The 17,282-nt window shown below is 40.4% G+C and overlaps 1 protein-coding gene across 1 annotated transcript in view; it reads left to right on the forward strand.

Moving 5' to 3' along the window:
- XRCC5 (X-ray repair complementing defective repair in Chinese hamster cells 5 (double-strand-break rejoining)) overlaps positions 1–16,316 on the forward strand; it is a 110,537-nt gene extending 94,221 nt beyond the window's left edge. The window contains exons 17-19 of the mRNA XM_006867857.1: positions 13,069–13,178; positions 14,106–14,202; positions 16,189–16,316. Of these exons, the coding sequence (XP_006867919.1) occupies positions 13,069–13,178; positions 14,106–14,202; positions 16,189–16,316 (335 nt within the window). The remainder of the gene's footprint in view (positions 1–13,068; positions 13,179–14,105; positions 14,203–16,188) is intronic.
- Positions 16,317–17,282: the final 966 nt, after the last annotated feature.

A 17,282-nucleotide genomic window follows, 5' to 3' on the forward strand; every position in this document is an offset into this window, starting at 1 on the left:
CCGAGGGTGTAAATCTTTACAGGAGTAAAAAGCCTCATCTTTCTCCCGTGGAGCGGCTGGTAGTTTCGAACCACTGACCTTAAGGTTTGCAGCCCAATCCGTAACCACTACGCTACCAGAAGCATAAAATGCCACGGATTCTAACCCATTGATCATGGAACTTAAAACTTTCCAGCTGACATAGGATCTCGTCTGGTCTTGTACCCAAGCTACTTATGATGAGAAATGTCAGTCATTTAGAATAAAAAAGACATGTCATAATGTTCTCTTGCATTAAATGAACTTACAGCCTGTAGACTAACTAGATGCCATTTATCGTGTTTCTTATTAACTCACACTACCTTCTTTGTTGTCCAGAGCGAACTAAGGCCAAGAGGCCTTCAATATTAATCTTCCTGTGGCTACAAAGTAGGACTCAAGTTAGCTCAAGTAAAAACAAAAATAAAGCAAGAGTCTACAGGAATGGATTTTGACAATAAGGACTACATTTACTCTGCTCCTTATGCCTGGGGTTTTAATTTAACACATCAATGAAAAGGCAGCACTTACAAAGGGGGAAACACCCAGCAGGACTTACTTTTATTAGTGCAATTTGTAAGAAATTACTGCATTTAATGAGAAAATCGTTAAGCATGGAAAAACGGGTTGAGACTGAACTTGTGGAACTTAAATGGTGAGGTTTTAATTGAGTTTTTTAGTTATTGGTAAGGAAAATAATAATAATACAAGACCGCCTCCATTGTGTTGAGATGGTTGCATGTGCCACTAGCCATGCACCATCTGATGGCCATGATTTATTCCTCCATGTCACATCTACTGACCTTTCCTGTTTGCAAAGGAAGACAGGCAACTTCAGCTTCATTTCCCTGTAGATGAAGACTGGGACAAAGTGTCTCTAAAAGAGGAGGATGACAGAGAATGGACAAAGAACAGGGCAGAGCTGTGTCTGCTTCAAAATCTGGTGCTTATTAAAGAAGACAAAATGTGAACATCCTTTTCAGATTCATAAAACTTTTGTCACCACCTAAAGATTTCCTTTCTCCCCAATAAGGAAAAGTTCCCTCAATGACCACAACTAAAATAGGGACCCCAGAGCAGGGAGCACAGCCATGGGGGCAGATTTCTCCTGGGAGCTTAGTTACAAGCTGTTTTGGCGCTGGAAGCATAAAGGATATTTCAGAAATTGTTGTTGTTGTTTAGTGCCGTGAAGTTGGTTCCTACTCATAGTGACCCTGTATTTGGGTTTCCGAGGAGTAGCTGGTGGGTTTGAGCCACCAACCAACCTTGTGGTTAGCAGTCCAGTGGTTATCCTGCAGCACCGTCCTAGGGCTCCATTTCACAAATAATACACATTTTGTCATTTAGGGGGAAAATACTTAGGAGACCTCCTTCCATTACTTAAATTTTCAAAAATGTATTTGACTTCTGAAAGGACTTGAAACCCCCGGAAAGTGTTCAGGAGTTTGTTATGCTTCACCACGTCAAACCTGAAGATAAATGTCACAGTAAACATGTCACAAATAAAAATGAAAATCACGTTGTAAATATAATTTTGATTTTGTAGAAATAGAACCTTTACAAGTATTAAATTGGCTGGGGAAAGCTTTTGATAGGCTTATAAACCTTATCAATAACTTTTCATTGAATTAATGGTCTCCACGCTGTTGTGACGCTGTGGGAGTTAATGCACCAGACTGCAAAGCCGTTTGAACTGCAAGATTGGCGGTTCAAGCTCACCAGCTGCTCCTTGGAAACCCTATACAGGGTCGCTATGGGTCAGAACCGACTCAACGGCACTTAACAACAACATCTCACTTGGAAAAAAGTAGCAAGAAACTCCTGTAAATGTTATCTTCCCATATTTAACTTGAAGAATGCCTTTATAACTTTGACCTGAAAATACTCTGTGCATCCTAATGCACTGTGCCAGGTAGCCTTGCTTTATGAACTTGAAAATGATGTTCAACTGTTGACTTGTTTTCCCCTGTTCAGCATCACAACTGGCCCCTGCAGACTTCCTTTCCCAGGCTACCACATGTGCTGGCTCCCAACTGGGTTTGACCAATAGCAGACCTTGGTGGGAAAGAGAAAGGGAGGGAAAAGCTAACGTGCTTCTCTTTCTTTTCTCTCTTGGCCAGCATCTGTGGTCCTCTGTGCTTTCTGCTCCCAGGACAGGTCCCTGAGCTCTGAGTACGAGTACCCTCTTTCTATTGCCCCACACTCCAAGAGGTGTTAAGGGCTTCTTGTTGTTGGTAATCTCTGGGTCACTACACCACCATTTGCAGCTGCCTCTACAGCTCTTAATTACCTCTTTAACAGTTCCCTGCCTTAATATCCAGAGTGGTTTCTGTTCTCCTGGTTGGATCCTGACTAATCTGCATGCGCACACGCCCATTCCTGCCCACAGTGACCACTTTGTGTCTGAGCAGTGCTTCCTTCTGTTGGACACAGGGTCACTCTGAGCTAGAACTACCTTGACAGTACCTAACAACAGCGGAGAGACATAAGGGAAACCCGTTTGTGAGCTCTGTTTTAGTGGCTTGTGTTAAAACACAGACTTGGTTTTCTTGACAACATTGGGTAAAATGTTGTTTAGTTTAAAACCGTTATATTTTAATTTGCCTGTGTATTTCATTAATTTACCTGTGGCAGATTGGATTTCTTGCTTAGAGCTTTATTCACTGAGGGTATCTATTTTTATTTACTAAATAAGAATGACTGATCTTGCCATATGATTATTGTCAATCATTGGTTTTATAAAGGTTGTTGTCATTACATCTGTACATAACATTTTAAAATGCTCTAAGTACTTGTTGTTGTTATGTGCCATCGAGTCAGAACCGACTCATAGCGATCCCAGGCACAACAGAACAAAACAAAGTCTGATCCTGGGCCAACCTCACTACCGCTGCCACACTTGACGCCATCAATGATGCCACCTGGCCGATCCATCTCGTTAGGGGTCTTCCTCTTTTTCTCTCACCCTCCATCTTACCAAACATGATATCCTTCTCCAGCCGACTGTTCCCTCCTGACAATATATCCAAAGTATGAGAGACGAAGTTTGGCCATCTTGGCCTCTAAGGAGCACTCTGGCTGCGCTTCTTCCAAAATAGATCTATTGGTTCTTTTGGCAGTCCGTGGCACTTTTAGTATTCTCCTCCAACACCGTAACTCAAAGGCATCAATTCTTCTACAATCTTCCTTATTCACTGTCCAGCTTTCACATTCTTATTAGGTTACTGAAAATACCATGGCTTGGGTCAGGCGCACCTTAATCCTCAAGCAGACATCTTTGCTCTAAGTACTGGCATGTGCTAAATGGGCACCTTTTCAATAAGTAATAGTCACATGATGCACTGAGATGAAAAAAAATTCAACTGAGAAACATCCTGAGTGATGCCTGGGTTCAGCAAAATCGTTTGAAATGGCTACACAGTCCTTTATACTTAATAAATGACAGACCGTACATCTCCTGTTTTTTGGCCTTGTCAAACCCCGAAATCAGTGGCTTCTTTTCAGTTTGTTGGAAGCATTTTAGTAGAGAACTGGATTAGTTAGCGCTGCTTTGTAAGTCAGTGTGAAAAAGGCAAACCAGCACATGAAACGAGGTGGTCCAGTGTGCAAGATTTTCAATGTTGTTGAGTATTTTCTGTAGAGAGGAGAGCATGTATTTCAGGTTAAACAAAACAATTGCCATTTTTCTCTTGCACAACAGATCTCCGAATAAAAATTTGAACATAACACTAAGGTATTCTTACATTGAGATCTAGTACGTACATCAACATCTATACTCATGTGTTGTTGTTGTTAAGTGCCGTCGAGTCAGTTCCGACCCATAGTGACCCTGTGTGTAGGGTTTCCGAGGAGTGGCTGGTGAGCTTGAACCACTGACCTTGCAGTTCAAATCAACTTTGCAGTCTAGCGTATTAACCCACAGCACCACAACCAGGACTCATGTAAAATATGTATAATGCTCATATTTAAAACTTCAAAATCCAGAACACACAGTTTTGAATCACTCCATGAAGAAAATGCTAGTTCTTTACCTGATTTAGAATCTGGCCATTTTTTGTATTACCTACTAGTGAGTGTTATTGAGTCACTGATGAATTCCGAAAAGCATTTTGGTGAATTAGAATTGGCACTGAGTGTGAAAACTGACGGGCCATTCCCTAGTCCTGTAATTGATGTGGAAGCAGAGCAAAGCCCCATGATAATCAGCATTCCCCTCATCAGGGTGGTCAGAATTATAATCCAGCCAAAGTACAATAGTATTTCTGTCAGCATTTCTGCATTTCACTTTTATTTAAAATGTGAATTCTGCATTGTACTTTTGTTTAAAATTTCTTTAAATGTGAAATGTCACCAAACTTTGGAAGGGAAGTCTCTTGTTCATCTCCATTTACACGTTAAGGCATCATCCACTACTGCTATTCACAGTGCTAATGGATCCCGACAGTCACTGAACACAAAATCGTCTAGGTCCAGGGTTAGAATTCAGAATATGGGCCTGAGGAACACGACATTTGACTCATTATTCCTAGAAACGTAAAATCTGGTTCTTGAAGTCATTGGATTTATTAGAAGTGTGGGTGCATTTAGCTTCTTGTGTTCCTGCATTTTCTGAGGAAAGGGTGGAACAGTCCAACATGTAAATTAGGAAAACCAAATATAAATGTTGTTGTTGTAAAGTGCCGTGGAGTCGGTTCCAACCCATAGCGACCCTGTATAGGGTTTCCAAGGAGCGGATAGATGCCTGCAAATAAATGTGCTAGGATTTCAGTTGCAAACAGAAACTGGGTTTGAAACTCCTGTTTCCTTTTCTTTATGTACCTGCTTATTGTTATCCCAAATGTTTAGTTGGCTTTTGCATTTGCTCTTGCAAGTATTTTTCTCTGTGAGATGGTAGTTGTGTCTGTGTGTGTTTCCATAAAATTTCAGAAGAAAATGGGCCATTCTAGTTGCTTCCTGGGCCCCTCCTCAAAGTCCCTGGATCTAAGTAAGGATTCCTGTAATTTCATTCATTGTGCCTTGCAGGTGTTATGTACGGACACCTCTCTATCGCCTCTCCCCGTTTCTGTGTTGCCACATCCTCTTGGTTTTCTATCTCTGGCCATTCCTTCTTGGACTTTGTTGGCCCTCTTTCTTCTATCCAGTCTCTAAAGGCTTGGGCTTAGACTCCTTTTCCCTTTCTTTCTACATTTTCTAAGAAGCCAAGCTCTACCCTGCTACAGGATCCTCACACATAGTATTCCTTCCTCCTGGGACAACTTCTCACCAGGTTTTTCTTATCTAATTCTTACTTTCCCTTTCTCTCTCGATTCTTTTCCATGTAAGGTGCTCTGGTAGCATAGTGGTTATAAGTTGGGCTGCTAGCCTCAAGGTCAGCAGTTTGAAACTACCCGTGGTTCCATGGAAGAAAGAGGAGGCTTTATACTTCCATTTGTTTCCGTTAGGATTTCCAGCCTCAGAAACCCTATGCAGAGTTGCTAGGAGTCGGAACCAACTCCAAGGCACACACCAACTCCATAGCACACTGTCGCCAGCACCACTCTCTTCCACGTAGTCCGTGCTCCAGTTATATAGGACATGTGCTTCTGTCCGACGGGACAGCCCATGTGCATGTCCACCTGCATTCTTAGGACTCCTGTTTCCTGTAGTCCGATCACCAAATTCCATGTTTTATTGCCCAGTAATCCGTGAAACTTTCTATAATCCCCAATGATTTTTTTTTAATGTTTTATTGTTAATTATATGATAGTTTACATGGGAGAACTTTAGTTTTACATTCATTCCATCGTATATCATCTCATTGTCATGGTTCCAATCCCCTCCATGCATCATCAACCACCCAAAGGGTATATCCCAGAAACCCGCCCCCTACACTTCCCCCTCCTCCCCCCAGTTTTCGGCCCACAGTCCCTTTCCCACTCTGGGTCCAAAGTCCCCAGTCGCTTCATCACTCCACGTCATCATCTCTGTCTCTATCTCAGGCATCTCTGTTTCTCTGGGTAGGGTCCCGCTCTCGGCTCTTCTCCGTTGATGGTCCCAGAGGCCTCCGCTCCTATCCTGGAGAATTAATCACTCCCTTCCTTGTTACAAAACTTCTACCTTTGCATTTCCAACCCTCATAGTCCGTCCTGATAAGCATTATTCACTACAGTATCACGAGTTACCCATCTGTATTTCCTTTCATCAGCTCTGCCCAGACAGATTGAGTAGTACCTACTGGAGATTCTGCCTTCCGCCATGCTCCCTAGCACCAGGTTCCCTCTTGAAAGCTTGTAAGCCAGTCACTTCTTGCCTCTGTAGTCCCCCCCTCCCCATTTGAGTATCCAATGTCCAAGCTGCCCTTCTCCGTCCACTCTATGTGTGTGGGTGTGTGTGAATGTTTCTTGCTGTGAGGATTTCTTCCCTCTTTTGAGTCACTGCTCCATAGGTATAGGTCAAGTTCATCAGATCAGACTGTATCAACTCACCCTCCCCTCCCCCCCCTTCTTTCCTCTCCTGGTTGAACTCAGATCATCCAGTCATCCGGTCCAGGTCACGTGGGTATCATTTGCAAGTGTAATCCCCAATGATTTTTAAAAATTCAAATCAATGGCTATGTTTCCACTCTAGTTATAGCCCTTTCCACATTGATCATCTATTACTATTTTTGTGAGTGTGTATTATGCCCACTATAAGCTCCTCAGAGGTAAAAGGCTTATCTTTAAATTGTAGCCCCAGTAAAATATTGCATAATGTCTTATATGTAGTAATTATACAGTAAATCTGCCCTAGGGTAAATTAGTGAAAATAATCAGTAAGTCAGGCAGAGAGAAATAGATTTGCATTAGAATTTTCTAGGATTCCCCGTTCTCATACTTAAAAAAAAAAAACAGGGAATTTAGAATCTTAGTAATTGCCTTTGGCCTATGTTGTGCCCAAATATATAACTCCAGGCAAACTTTTTATCAAAGAATCTGATCAAGTATGCTGCTGTAACTGACTAGGAAATACGGAACATTTCTGTAACTTCACCTTCGGAAGCTTTGTGTTTCTTGTTGATGGTTTCTGCTCTGCCTGCTAATCAAGGTTGTATTATTTACCTTGTTTAAAAGATTCATCTGAATATTCTTTCTCATTTCTGAGTCATAGTTAGATATTAATTGGTAACCACTTCTGAAATTGCAAGGGAGTGTGTCTGTAATCTATCAAGTTTGTTTAGTGCTTTATTATCATGTAGATCATAATCTCCCAGTTGGAAGAAGGGATGAAATGGGTACTAAGGATGTAGTTTTTCTTGCACAGAATTACTGTTTTGGAAAAGGGTTTTTCCAGTTGTCTTCATCCTTCCCGTGTGCTGAAAGATCCTTAGACTGACACTGAATTTCATGTCTTCCCTATGGCTTTGAGCTCAGGGCACTGTCATTTAGGGGCCTTGAGCTTCCAGGAGAGTCTGTTAAGTAGCTTGCTGTAGTGTGGTGTACATGCACATATGTAATTATTAGGATGCCCAGATGAGGCTGTGATTATTGGAACATGACTTAGGCTCCCTGGCCAAATAGGCAGCTAGTAAATGGTTTCAGGGAACAAGGAGTGAATGAACCTTTAGGCCACGAAAGCTCATATCCCGCTGGTTTGTTCTTCTACATAGATCTCAAGGGTTCATTTTCATCTATTTAGCAAATCAAGTCCCCTGATGTCTTTTTATATTTGTTTGCCTTTGCTTTTGTTCATACTGAAAAAAACTATGTGACTATGAGGCAACCTCAAGTTGCAACTCTCTTAGCCACCTTGGAAATGATACCATTATTGATGTGTTTTCTTTCTGTAGCATTATGTGCATGCTGACAGTTATTGTTTATTAAATATTGATGACTTGTGGAGTACTGAGCAACAGAGAATATTTAGGTCCAGCTAAGAGTATAAGCTATGTAATAATGACTTCCCAGTCTAAAGGGTTACTATTAAATTAAGGATAGGCCAGTCTTTTCTAATTTGACCTGGGACTGGTAAAAAAGTTGGGCTGTCCCTAGCTCATTATTTTTTACTGCCTGGCACTGTTTGACAATTATCCTGAGAGGGATTAGGGGGAGGGACTACATATCTATTTTTGTGAATATATCAGGAAAGGCAATTTTGAGTTGTCCAAATGGCTCCGGAATTCTGAGAAGAAAATGAAAAGCAACAACATCAACAAACAAACTCTACTGTTAAAAACCCTAAAAGGGATGCTTAGCCGTAATTCTAAGCATTTTTAAATGAAATTTTATTTCTTGACACAATAATTATCATTTATGTGTCTCAACAACAACACTGTGTCTCAAATACAGACTTTTAAAATCAGTGTTTTGTGGAGTTTTTAATAGGAGGTGATGTAGGAATAAAAAATTAGGAAGATGGCTAGGTCTAGGCTAGGCGTAGGATTTCATTTAGCATTAGGGCTATGGTTAGGACTAGGGTTAGTGTTAGGGATCGATTTGGGGCTAGGCCTAGGAGTAAGGCATGGTCTAGTTTGATGGTTACAGTTAGATTTATTTTTATTTATTTTTTATTTTTATTTTTATTTTTGAAATCTACTAGATACAGAATTTTCTCTTCATTTGCAAGTTCTTTAACTATAGTGTGTCCCTCATGTTTTAATTTTCATGTTCTTGTTGTAACCGGTATCACTGATGCCCTATTTTCAGTCTTGTAGGTTTGTTTTACTTTGAATACTTCTGGCACTATAGTATAAGCACTGGGTTGTTAACCACAAGATTGATGGTTCAAACCTACCAATCACTCCTCGGAAATACTATACGGGGTTGCTATGAGTCAAAGCTGATTCAGTGGCACTTAACAACACAACAGTAATATCTGGGTTGGCTTCTGTGTGATGTTGTCATATAAGTTATTTTCAATTTGTTGTCTGCTGTTGTAGATTCTTTGTCCAAAGAACTCCCTTTAGTAGTTTTTATAAGGTTGTCTGGTTTATACAAATTCTTTTAACTTCTGTTTGTCTGAAAATGTCCTAATTTTGCCATCATATTTGATGAACAGTTTTTGCTGGATATATGATTCTTGGTTGAAACTTTTTTTTCTTCCAGAGTTTTGTATATGTCAAGCTACTTGCTATTATGGAGTCCTGGTGTGGCACTGTGGGTTAATGCAAGCTCACCAGCTGCTCCTTGGAAACTTTGTACAGGGTCACTATGGGTCGGAACCGACTTGGTGGCACTTAACAACAACTTGCTTTTCTGGGTTTGGCTAACCATATAAAAAATACTAAATGTAGTTCTATAGACAACAACAACAGCCAATAACTTGAGGCTAACACACATGGCAACGTCACCCGGAACTCAACACAGATATAGAAGTATTCAAAGTAAAACAACCTAAAAAACTGAAAATAGGGAACCAGCGATATCAGTTTACAACAACAAAAAAACCCATAGAGTAAAAAGAGGAAATGATGCAAGTACAGACCTTTTAAATGAGGAGGAAATACAGTAGATGTCAAGAAAAACAGCAGCAACAAAAAAACGACATAGATAGACAGACAGACAGACAGACAGATAGACAGACAGATAGAGAGACAGATAGATAGATAGAGAGATAGATAGAAGATAGATAGAGAGATAGAGAGAAGATAGATAGATAGATAGATAGATAGATAGATAGATAGATAGATGATAGAGAGATAGAGAGATAGATAGATAGACAGACAGATAATAGTTAGATAATGTATACTGAACTGGAACCCTAAAACTAGACCAATCCTTACTCCTAGACCTACCCCAGCTACTTCCCTAGTCTTCACCATTTTTTAAAAAAACACAAAACTGAAACAATAAAAGTGAACAGATTTAACCTTTAACATTCGACCAACACCTGGACAAAAAAATACAAAAACAAAAAACCCAAACCCACACATACAATTAGTAGAATTCAAGAAAAGGACTAATTGAACAGCTAACAGCAGAAGTGCCCAGTAAACACAAGTAAACACAGATTTATTGTTGTTTAATGCCAACAAGTCGATTCTAACTCATAGCAATGTTTATTTGGGATTGTCCTATTTTCACTGTCATGTTCGATGGACAGTTTTGCTGAATTTATGATGGCTTTTTTTTTATGTTTTTATTATGAATTGAGTAAAAGTTTTCAGGGCAGATCATCAGTTTTATAGTCAACCAATCACATACTTTGTTTCATTACAATGATTTTAATCCCCTCCATGTACCATCAATTAACAGTGTTTTTCTCTATTCATTTTGGCTCTTTCTCTTTTTTTAAAAAAACACTCAGGCATATATAATAATTTACACCACCAAAGTGCACTTTCTGCAAGTCTGCCTCCTGGCTGCCAGCTCTTAGTCCCTCTCTTCCCATTCGAGAGTCCTCAGCTGCTCCCTCTCTCCATGTCCCTATCTCTGCCTCCGTCTCTGGTGTCGCTCCTTCTCTGGATAAGGTCTGGCATTCCGCCTGTGCTCATCTCCCTTGATGATCCTAGGGTCCTGTGTTTCTGGACTGTAAGATTAACTACACCCCCGTTTTTGTTACAAAATTTCTACCTTTACAGTTGTGACAGTCGCAATTAGTCATAACAGTTACTCCCTATTGAATCATACAAATCTTATCCCCATCTCTTTTCACCAGACCCTCTAGACAAGATGAAAACTATTCAGCGGGGACTCTTTCTTCCCCCCATACTCTTAAACTCCCTCTTGAAACCTTGTATGCCACTCACTTCGTGCCTTTATCGCTCCCTCATTTTAGGTAGCCAATGTCTTCAGTTGCCCGTCCCTATCTACCCTGTGTACAGATACTTGATGTGAAGACTCCTCTCTCACTTGGTATTTAAGAGTTATTACCTTCATGAGTATAGGTCAAGTTCATCAAATTGTAGCAATTAACCCTCATGTCCTTTATCAAAAATAGGGTTTTTTGTTTGTTTTTTTAATCTTCCTCTAGTTGAGTTCTGATTATCAAGCCATTGAAGCTAGGTCAAATGGGTACTATCTGCAAGTTTGGGTGTTCTTGTGCATCTCTTCTCACTTCATATCAGCTGGACGCTTCACTCACAGCTCTAGCCCTCTGTGGCTATGTCCTTGTCCATAGGCTCAGGAGTCCCTGGGTCTCACCACACTTTGGACCAACCAGCCCTTCCTCTTTTCTCTCTCATCTCCAGGTCAATGGGAGTCTATGGAACGTAGTTGAACTAAGCCCATTTCTTCATTGTTGCCTTTCCTCCTCTTCCACTCACCAGTAGACCAATGAGATTGACAGTGAGCTTATGTGCCTGCTCATGTGTTCCCTTTGAGTTTCAGTCTTGGAGGGGGTTTGTCGTAAAGGAACTTGATTGCTTGCCTTGTTGGCTTCCCAGTGAACAACTTGCTTATTCTTTAGTAGCCAGTCATACTGTCATTTTTGTTTAGATCTGTGATTCTTGGTTGGCAGTATTTTTTGTTTGTATTTTTTTCAGAATTTTGTATACATCATCCCATCGTCTTCTTGCCTGTATAGTTTCTGCTAAGACATCAGAGCTTAGTGTTATTAGTTCTCCTTTGTAGGAACTTTTTTGTTTTTCTTAAGCTGTTTTCAGGATAATTATCTTTGATCTTGAGAAGTGTGATTTATAACATGTCTTTGTGGTCATATTTTTAGGTCTCTCCTGTGTGGAGCTCATTCAACTTGTTGAACAGCTGTCTTCTCTTTCATGATATTAGGGATGTTTCTTTGAACAATTTTTGGATAGTTTTTCTCTATGTTTTTTTTGTCTTTTCGTGTTCTGGAATTCCATTCACACATAAGTTATTCTTGTTGGTAATGTCCCATATAAATCTTAGCCTGTCTTTAGGTGTTGTTTTTTTTTCATTCTTTTTTTCTGATTGTTCATCTAGCAGAAGATTATAAATTAATAATTCAGCCTTCCATCAATTAAGTTCTGCTTTTTTCCCCTTTCAATGTGCTATCTGTTTCTGAAGCCTTAAGCTTAATCTTTTGGCTTTCTAATTGCTGTTTTTATATGGTTTCCAATTTTTCATTTCTTTTGTCAGTTTGTGTAGTGTTTCCTGAATTCTTCTAAAGCTTTTTCTGTGTTCTCCTTGCTTTCCTCAGTCTTTCTCTCAATCACTTGAAGCTACCTAAATATCATTCTTTTATATTCCATATCAAGTAGCTCTGATACCATTTCTGGTATTAAATTTTCTTACTCTGCATTATGGTTACTTGAGGCACTCTGTGTTGTTTCTTTGTATAGATTAAAATTGTCTGTTTTCTTCTAGACACTCTCGTGTCACTGTATTCATATTTAATTGAAGATTGTATGTTGTGGTCTCAGGGGCTCAGCACTTGCCTCCCGGTGGATGTGGTACAGACCGGATGTGTAAACACAATTCTCCCGGTGGATGTGGTAGAGACCGGATGTGTAAACACAATTCTCTGTTCACTGTTTAGGTAGTGTAGTTCTGGGCAGCTTATGTGGCTCCAAAAGTATGGGTGGTACACACAGCACCTGACCCCAGGTAGAACAGAGGCTGCTCAGGACGTGGTGCCACTGACCCCTAAGTTTGTGCAGGAAGCAACTGGCCCCTGGGCTACTAGGAGAGCACAAGAACGAGAGAACCTCACCCCCCTTACCACCGACCTCTGGCCGTATCCTGTGCTTGCAGGCTGCTGTATTATAGCCACTTCCCAAAGCTCAATGACTGCTGCTCCTGGCCACCTGCAGTCCACCTGCTTTTCTTCTCTTGGGCTGTTCCTGTTCCATATCCTCTTCCAGTCTCTACTCAGTCGATCTCTCTGTCCTAGCCTCTGAAGCTCAGGGGTCCAGGTTCACCATTTGGGTCTGTTTCATTTAGTCTACCATGTCTTGGTGGCAGATGGGCTGTTCAGCGGGTCTGCCTAGTCTGCCATCTTTTCCTAGAAGTCTGTCTGACATTAGTATTTTGAATCTTAACATAACTCAGCTTCTCACAACATGTGTACTACTTGTGCATGCTGACCAGGAGGCTCTAGCACCATGTAGACACACTATCCATACACTCTTTAACAAGCTCCACGCAAATCAAAATTCATCCGTGTTTTGTGTTCTAGTGAGTCTCCAGCTAATAAGTCACATTGAACAGTTTTTGGATACTAATGAGACACTGTATTTTATGAAGAGCATAGACTGCATTAAAGCCTTCCGGGAAGAAGCCATTCAGGTAATGCTCTCCTAACCTGTCTTCTCCTCCTATATAGTTGACCCCACCATAGTGAAGAGATGTACAGCCTCCCATAAACAAGCATAGGCTTTGGAAGTAATCATTTCCACTGGGCAGAGTAACAGATACCAAGAGAGGTAGAGGTGACTAACCTCATTTAGCTATTACTTACTGGGGGGAAGTCAAGATGCGGAGGTAGATGGATGGGATGTTTCATCCCTGTCATTTAGCTTTTCGTTGTATGTTCTTAAAAGGGACAGGTTACTGGGTCTCCTAAAAGAAAGGGAGGGGGAAAAAAAGTCATTTGGAGCCATACCAGTCAATCATAATGTATGGGTCATTTTTGAACTATAAAAAAGTTTTTTTAAAGAGGAAGAATGATTTACGAGGTTAGTTGCTTCTATTGAGGAATTACTTATTACCTTTTGATGCTATGATAATTGTGCATTAATATGTTTTTTACAAAGAGTTCATATCTTATATATTATATACTGAAATTTTTATAGTTGAAATAATATGAGATTTTCTTCAAAAGAGTGGCAGTTGTGGGGAAGAAAACGGTAAGGGTATTAAAGAGCAAGATTGACTAAGTTGATAATTATTGAAGCTGGTGGCAGATACATGAACATTTATTAAACTGTTTTCTCTGCTTTTATTTGAATTTGTCTATGAGAAGTTCAAAAAACAAAACACAGTACCAGGCTTCCAAAAATCCTGTGTGGCTTCTATGAGACACTGGGCCTTCCACCCTGGAAGAATTTCTCATTCCAGTTAAGCAGCTGAATTTGAATGCCAGTTAATCACTTACCAAAGCAGAACATACTATCTATTTTTACAAATATGCTGACCTCAGAATTGAGTGCTTTTGATCTGGAGATGACTTTGATTTTGTATTTCCTCATGACTTGCCTTTATGTCCCACTACAGTCTTCAGAAGAGAAGCGCTTTAACACTTTCCTGAAAGCCCTTCAAGAGAAAGTACTCGTGAAACAGTTAAATCACTTCTGGGATATTGTCGTTCATGGTAAGCTGTCACTTGTCTATTTCTGCAAACACTTGCACTATTTTGTTTTCTGATTATAATTTACAAATCCTGCTGTGGCGCTGTAAGATAAACACTGGACTGTTAACCACAAGATTGGTGGTTCAAGCCCACTAGCCTCTCCTTGGAAACACTGTACAGGGTTTCCTATGAGATAGAACCGACTTGATAGCACTTAGCAACAACAAAAGTATAAATTAAATAGGAATAGAAATTGTTGATATGTATGAGATAGCAAATTCTTAATATGAATGAAATTTGTGTTGTGTTATGTGGGGACCTGACATAGTTTGGATTTGGGAAATGCTCAAGATCCAAGGAACTCAAAACTTTCTTTGTTAAGCATAAATGTTGTTAAGTGCCGTGCAGTTCCTACGTAGAGCAACCCAGTAAAGGGTTTCTGAGGAGTGTCTGATGAGTTAGAGCCTCCGACCTTGTGGTCCAGTGCATTATCCTGCAGCGGCCACACCAGGATAAATGCTGTTGTTGTTAGGGTAGGGAATAATAGTAAACATGGAAGTCCCCCCTCCAAGACTGTGCCTTACTATGTGTTGGATGCAGAAAGCATCTGGGCAAACACTGCCCCTTTCTCAGATTCGTAGGTCAGTTTTCCTCCTCCTCCTGTTGTTTCACAGCCATGTTCTTGGCTTTTCCACAACAGCCGGCCGATGCCAATTAAAGCCAGAAAGAGGCAACATCGGCCTTTCAGTTTCAGGCTTGATGAGTGATTCCTTTCATGTACTTCTCCCATTTCATATTAACCTCACTTGGTTTTCTTAGATAAAATGCATGTTGTGAAAACAATAAATGTTAAAAAGGTATTATGAAAATTTTCACTTATAATAGGGCCCCAGATTAGTTTAGACTTTTCTTTCTGTGCAAATTCTGTGTAAAAGTTGTTGACTACTTACCTCTCTAGCTTCTAGTGGGCAGGTTTTCATCACACAGGCAACCATTCCCTGACAGTTAATTTTTCAGCCCCTTAACTTCTACACTGGGGAATGGAAGCAATTAGTGTAGGTAGTGAATGGGGCTTACTCAAATCACTTTTGTGTCTCTGCTGCAGACCCAGTAGATGAAAGAGATTGGCTTTGGTATTTATTGAATGTCTCTTGCATAATATTTGCAGAAAGGAAACTTACAGGACATACACACGATACATATTTTCTAAGAGCTTATATCCTCCTGAGAGAACACACATGACTTGTGCCATTTCTGGGAACAAATGGATGTTAAATGCAGGTGCTTTTCTGAAAGTCTATCACAGATCTGTCATTTAAGATCAGAGGAAAACTGAGGAAGAAGAGAACAATAAACAAGGGTAGGTTTTTAATCTTGATTCGTTCTCACTGAGCTAACCTAAGTGGTGGTCATTATCAAAGACATTTCCTTCTAAACCTCAATCCTCTCAAGCCCCATCACTAGCCAGGAATGCTGCTGGGAGTCACCATGTATACAGATTCCCACCTCACTGAGTTTGGACAAAAGTACACATTTGTTCATTCATCATTTATTCATTGAGCCTGCGCTGTGTGCAGCATTGAGGATATAAAGAAGAATTAAACCTGATTCCTGCTCTCAAGAAAAAATATGATCTGTTAAGAGAGATAAAAATGTACATAAAGTTCTGTAAGATACTTAGGACAGCCATTTCAAAGGGATAAACAAATCAATTTGAAAATTCTGAAAAGCAGAGATCATTTCTATAAGGAGTTGGTCAAAGAAAGCTTCATAGAGCAGTCCATGTTTTGAGGTGTGACCTTTATTTTGCACAAGTAAAAATGGAAGAGAAGTAAGGTAGAAGGAAGTATATCAATGAAGAAACTTAGCAGCTCAGTGTCATTTACACCTTTATAGTTTTGAGAACCCCCAGCCCCAAAGCTAGGCGAAGGTTTGATGGAGAGGACAGATGGTGTTGGGTTATCTCATTGTCTTTGAATAATTTTACTCTATGACTTACTTTCATAGATGGAATTACTCTGATCAGCAAAGATGAAGCCTCGGGAAGCTCTGTCACAGCTGAGGAAGCCAAAAAGGTACTGAGGGATAACTTCCTGTCTCTAGATGAATTACTGCTGTGGGCACTACTTCCTTGATGTCCATTCTTCCTTGAAGCAGCTACATTTTAAGGGTAACAGAATTAGGTACTCATTGTTTAGTCATCCAACCAGCAAATTGCTTTAAGTGTAGAAGCATCTTGGGAGAAATTGTGATCTCATGTGGTTTCCCATAGGCCCATAGCTGTATTTCTAGAACTCCTCTGTTAATGTCCCCTCTCTCTCTAGAGTGCACTCCAAGCTTGGCCTAGACCTGGTAAAAGCTTTGAACTCCATCTAGGCCAAAGGCTTCCATCCTTGCACACGTACTAGATACTCAGGGTACTAATTTGTAAAGATGCTCTTGAGCAGGCTTTACCTCCCAGGTACTCTCTCGGTGTGAGATAGCTCCTAAACATGGTTTTGTTTGTTGGAGTTTCGAAAGTCCCTCCTGTGACTGTAATGTGCAGCCAAGGTGGAGAACCACTGGCATCCTAGCATCAGGAACTCACAGATGCTCTCGGTACAAGATCCAGTGTTTGCAGATCCCAGGAGCTTTGATTGACATCAACAGTGAAACTAAGGTCTTCCTGCTTGGTTAGGAATTGAATCTGATTCAGCTATAAGTCAAAGACTTGTTTGTGGCTTTTCTTAGTTCAGTGGTCCTTCATTATGCCTCAGGTTTGTGATGACATTTTAGTGCAATGCAAATTAATAGCTCAGTTTCATGGTATAGTTTGTGTATCATTCAGTAACATCACTGATTGATCCAGTCATGCTGACACAATAGCTGGCAGCTGGCAGGTAGGCACTCAGCCTTGACCACATGCTAGGCACTGCGCTAGATGAGAAAACACCCCTGCCTTCTAGAAACTTAAGATAGATACAATGTCACACAATGACAGAGATATGAAAGATTACAAAGGAACTGTGCACTAAGAGATCGTGGTGGCACTGTAGGGTAAGCACTGGATTGCAAATCACAAGGTCGGTGGTTTGAGCCTACTATATGCTCTGTGAGAGAAA

This window comes from Chrysochloris asiatica, unplaced genomic scaffold (genome assembly GCF_000296735.1).
Source record: "Chrysochloris asiatica unplaced genomic scaffold, ChrAsi1.0 scaffold00110, whole genome shotgun sequence".
Lineage (NCBI taxonomy): Eukaryota > Metazoa > Chordata > Mammalia > Afrosoricida > Chrysochloridae > Chrysochloris > Chrysochloris asiatica.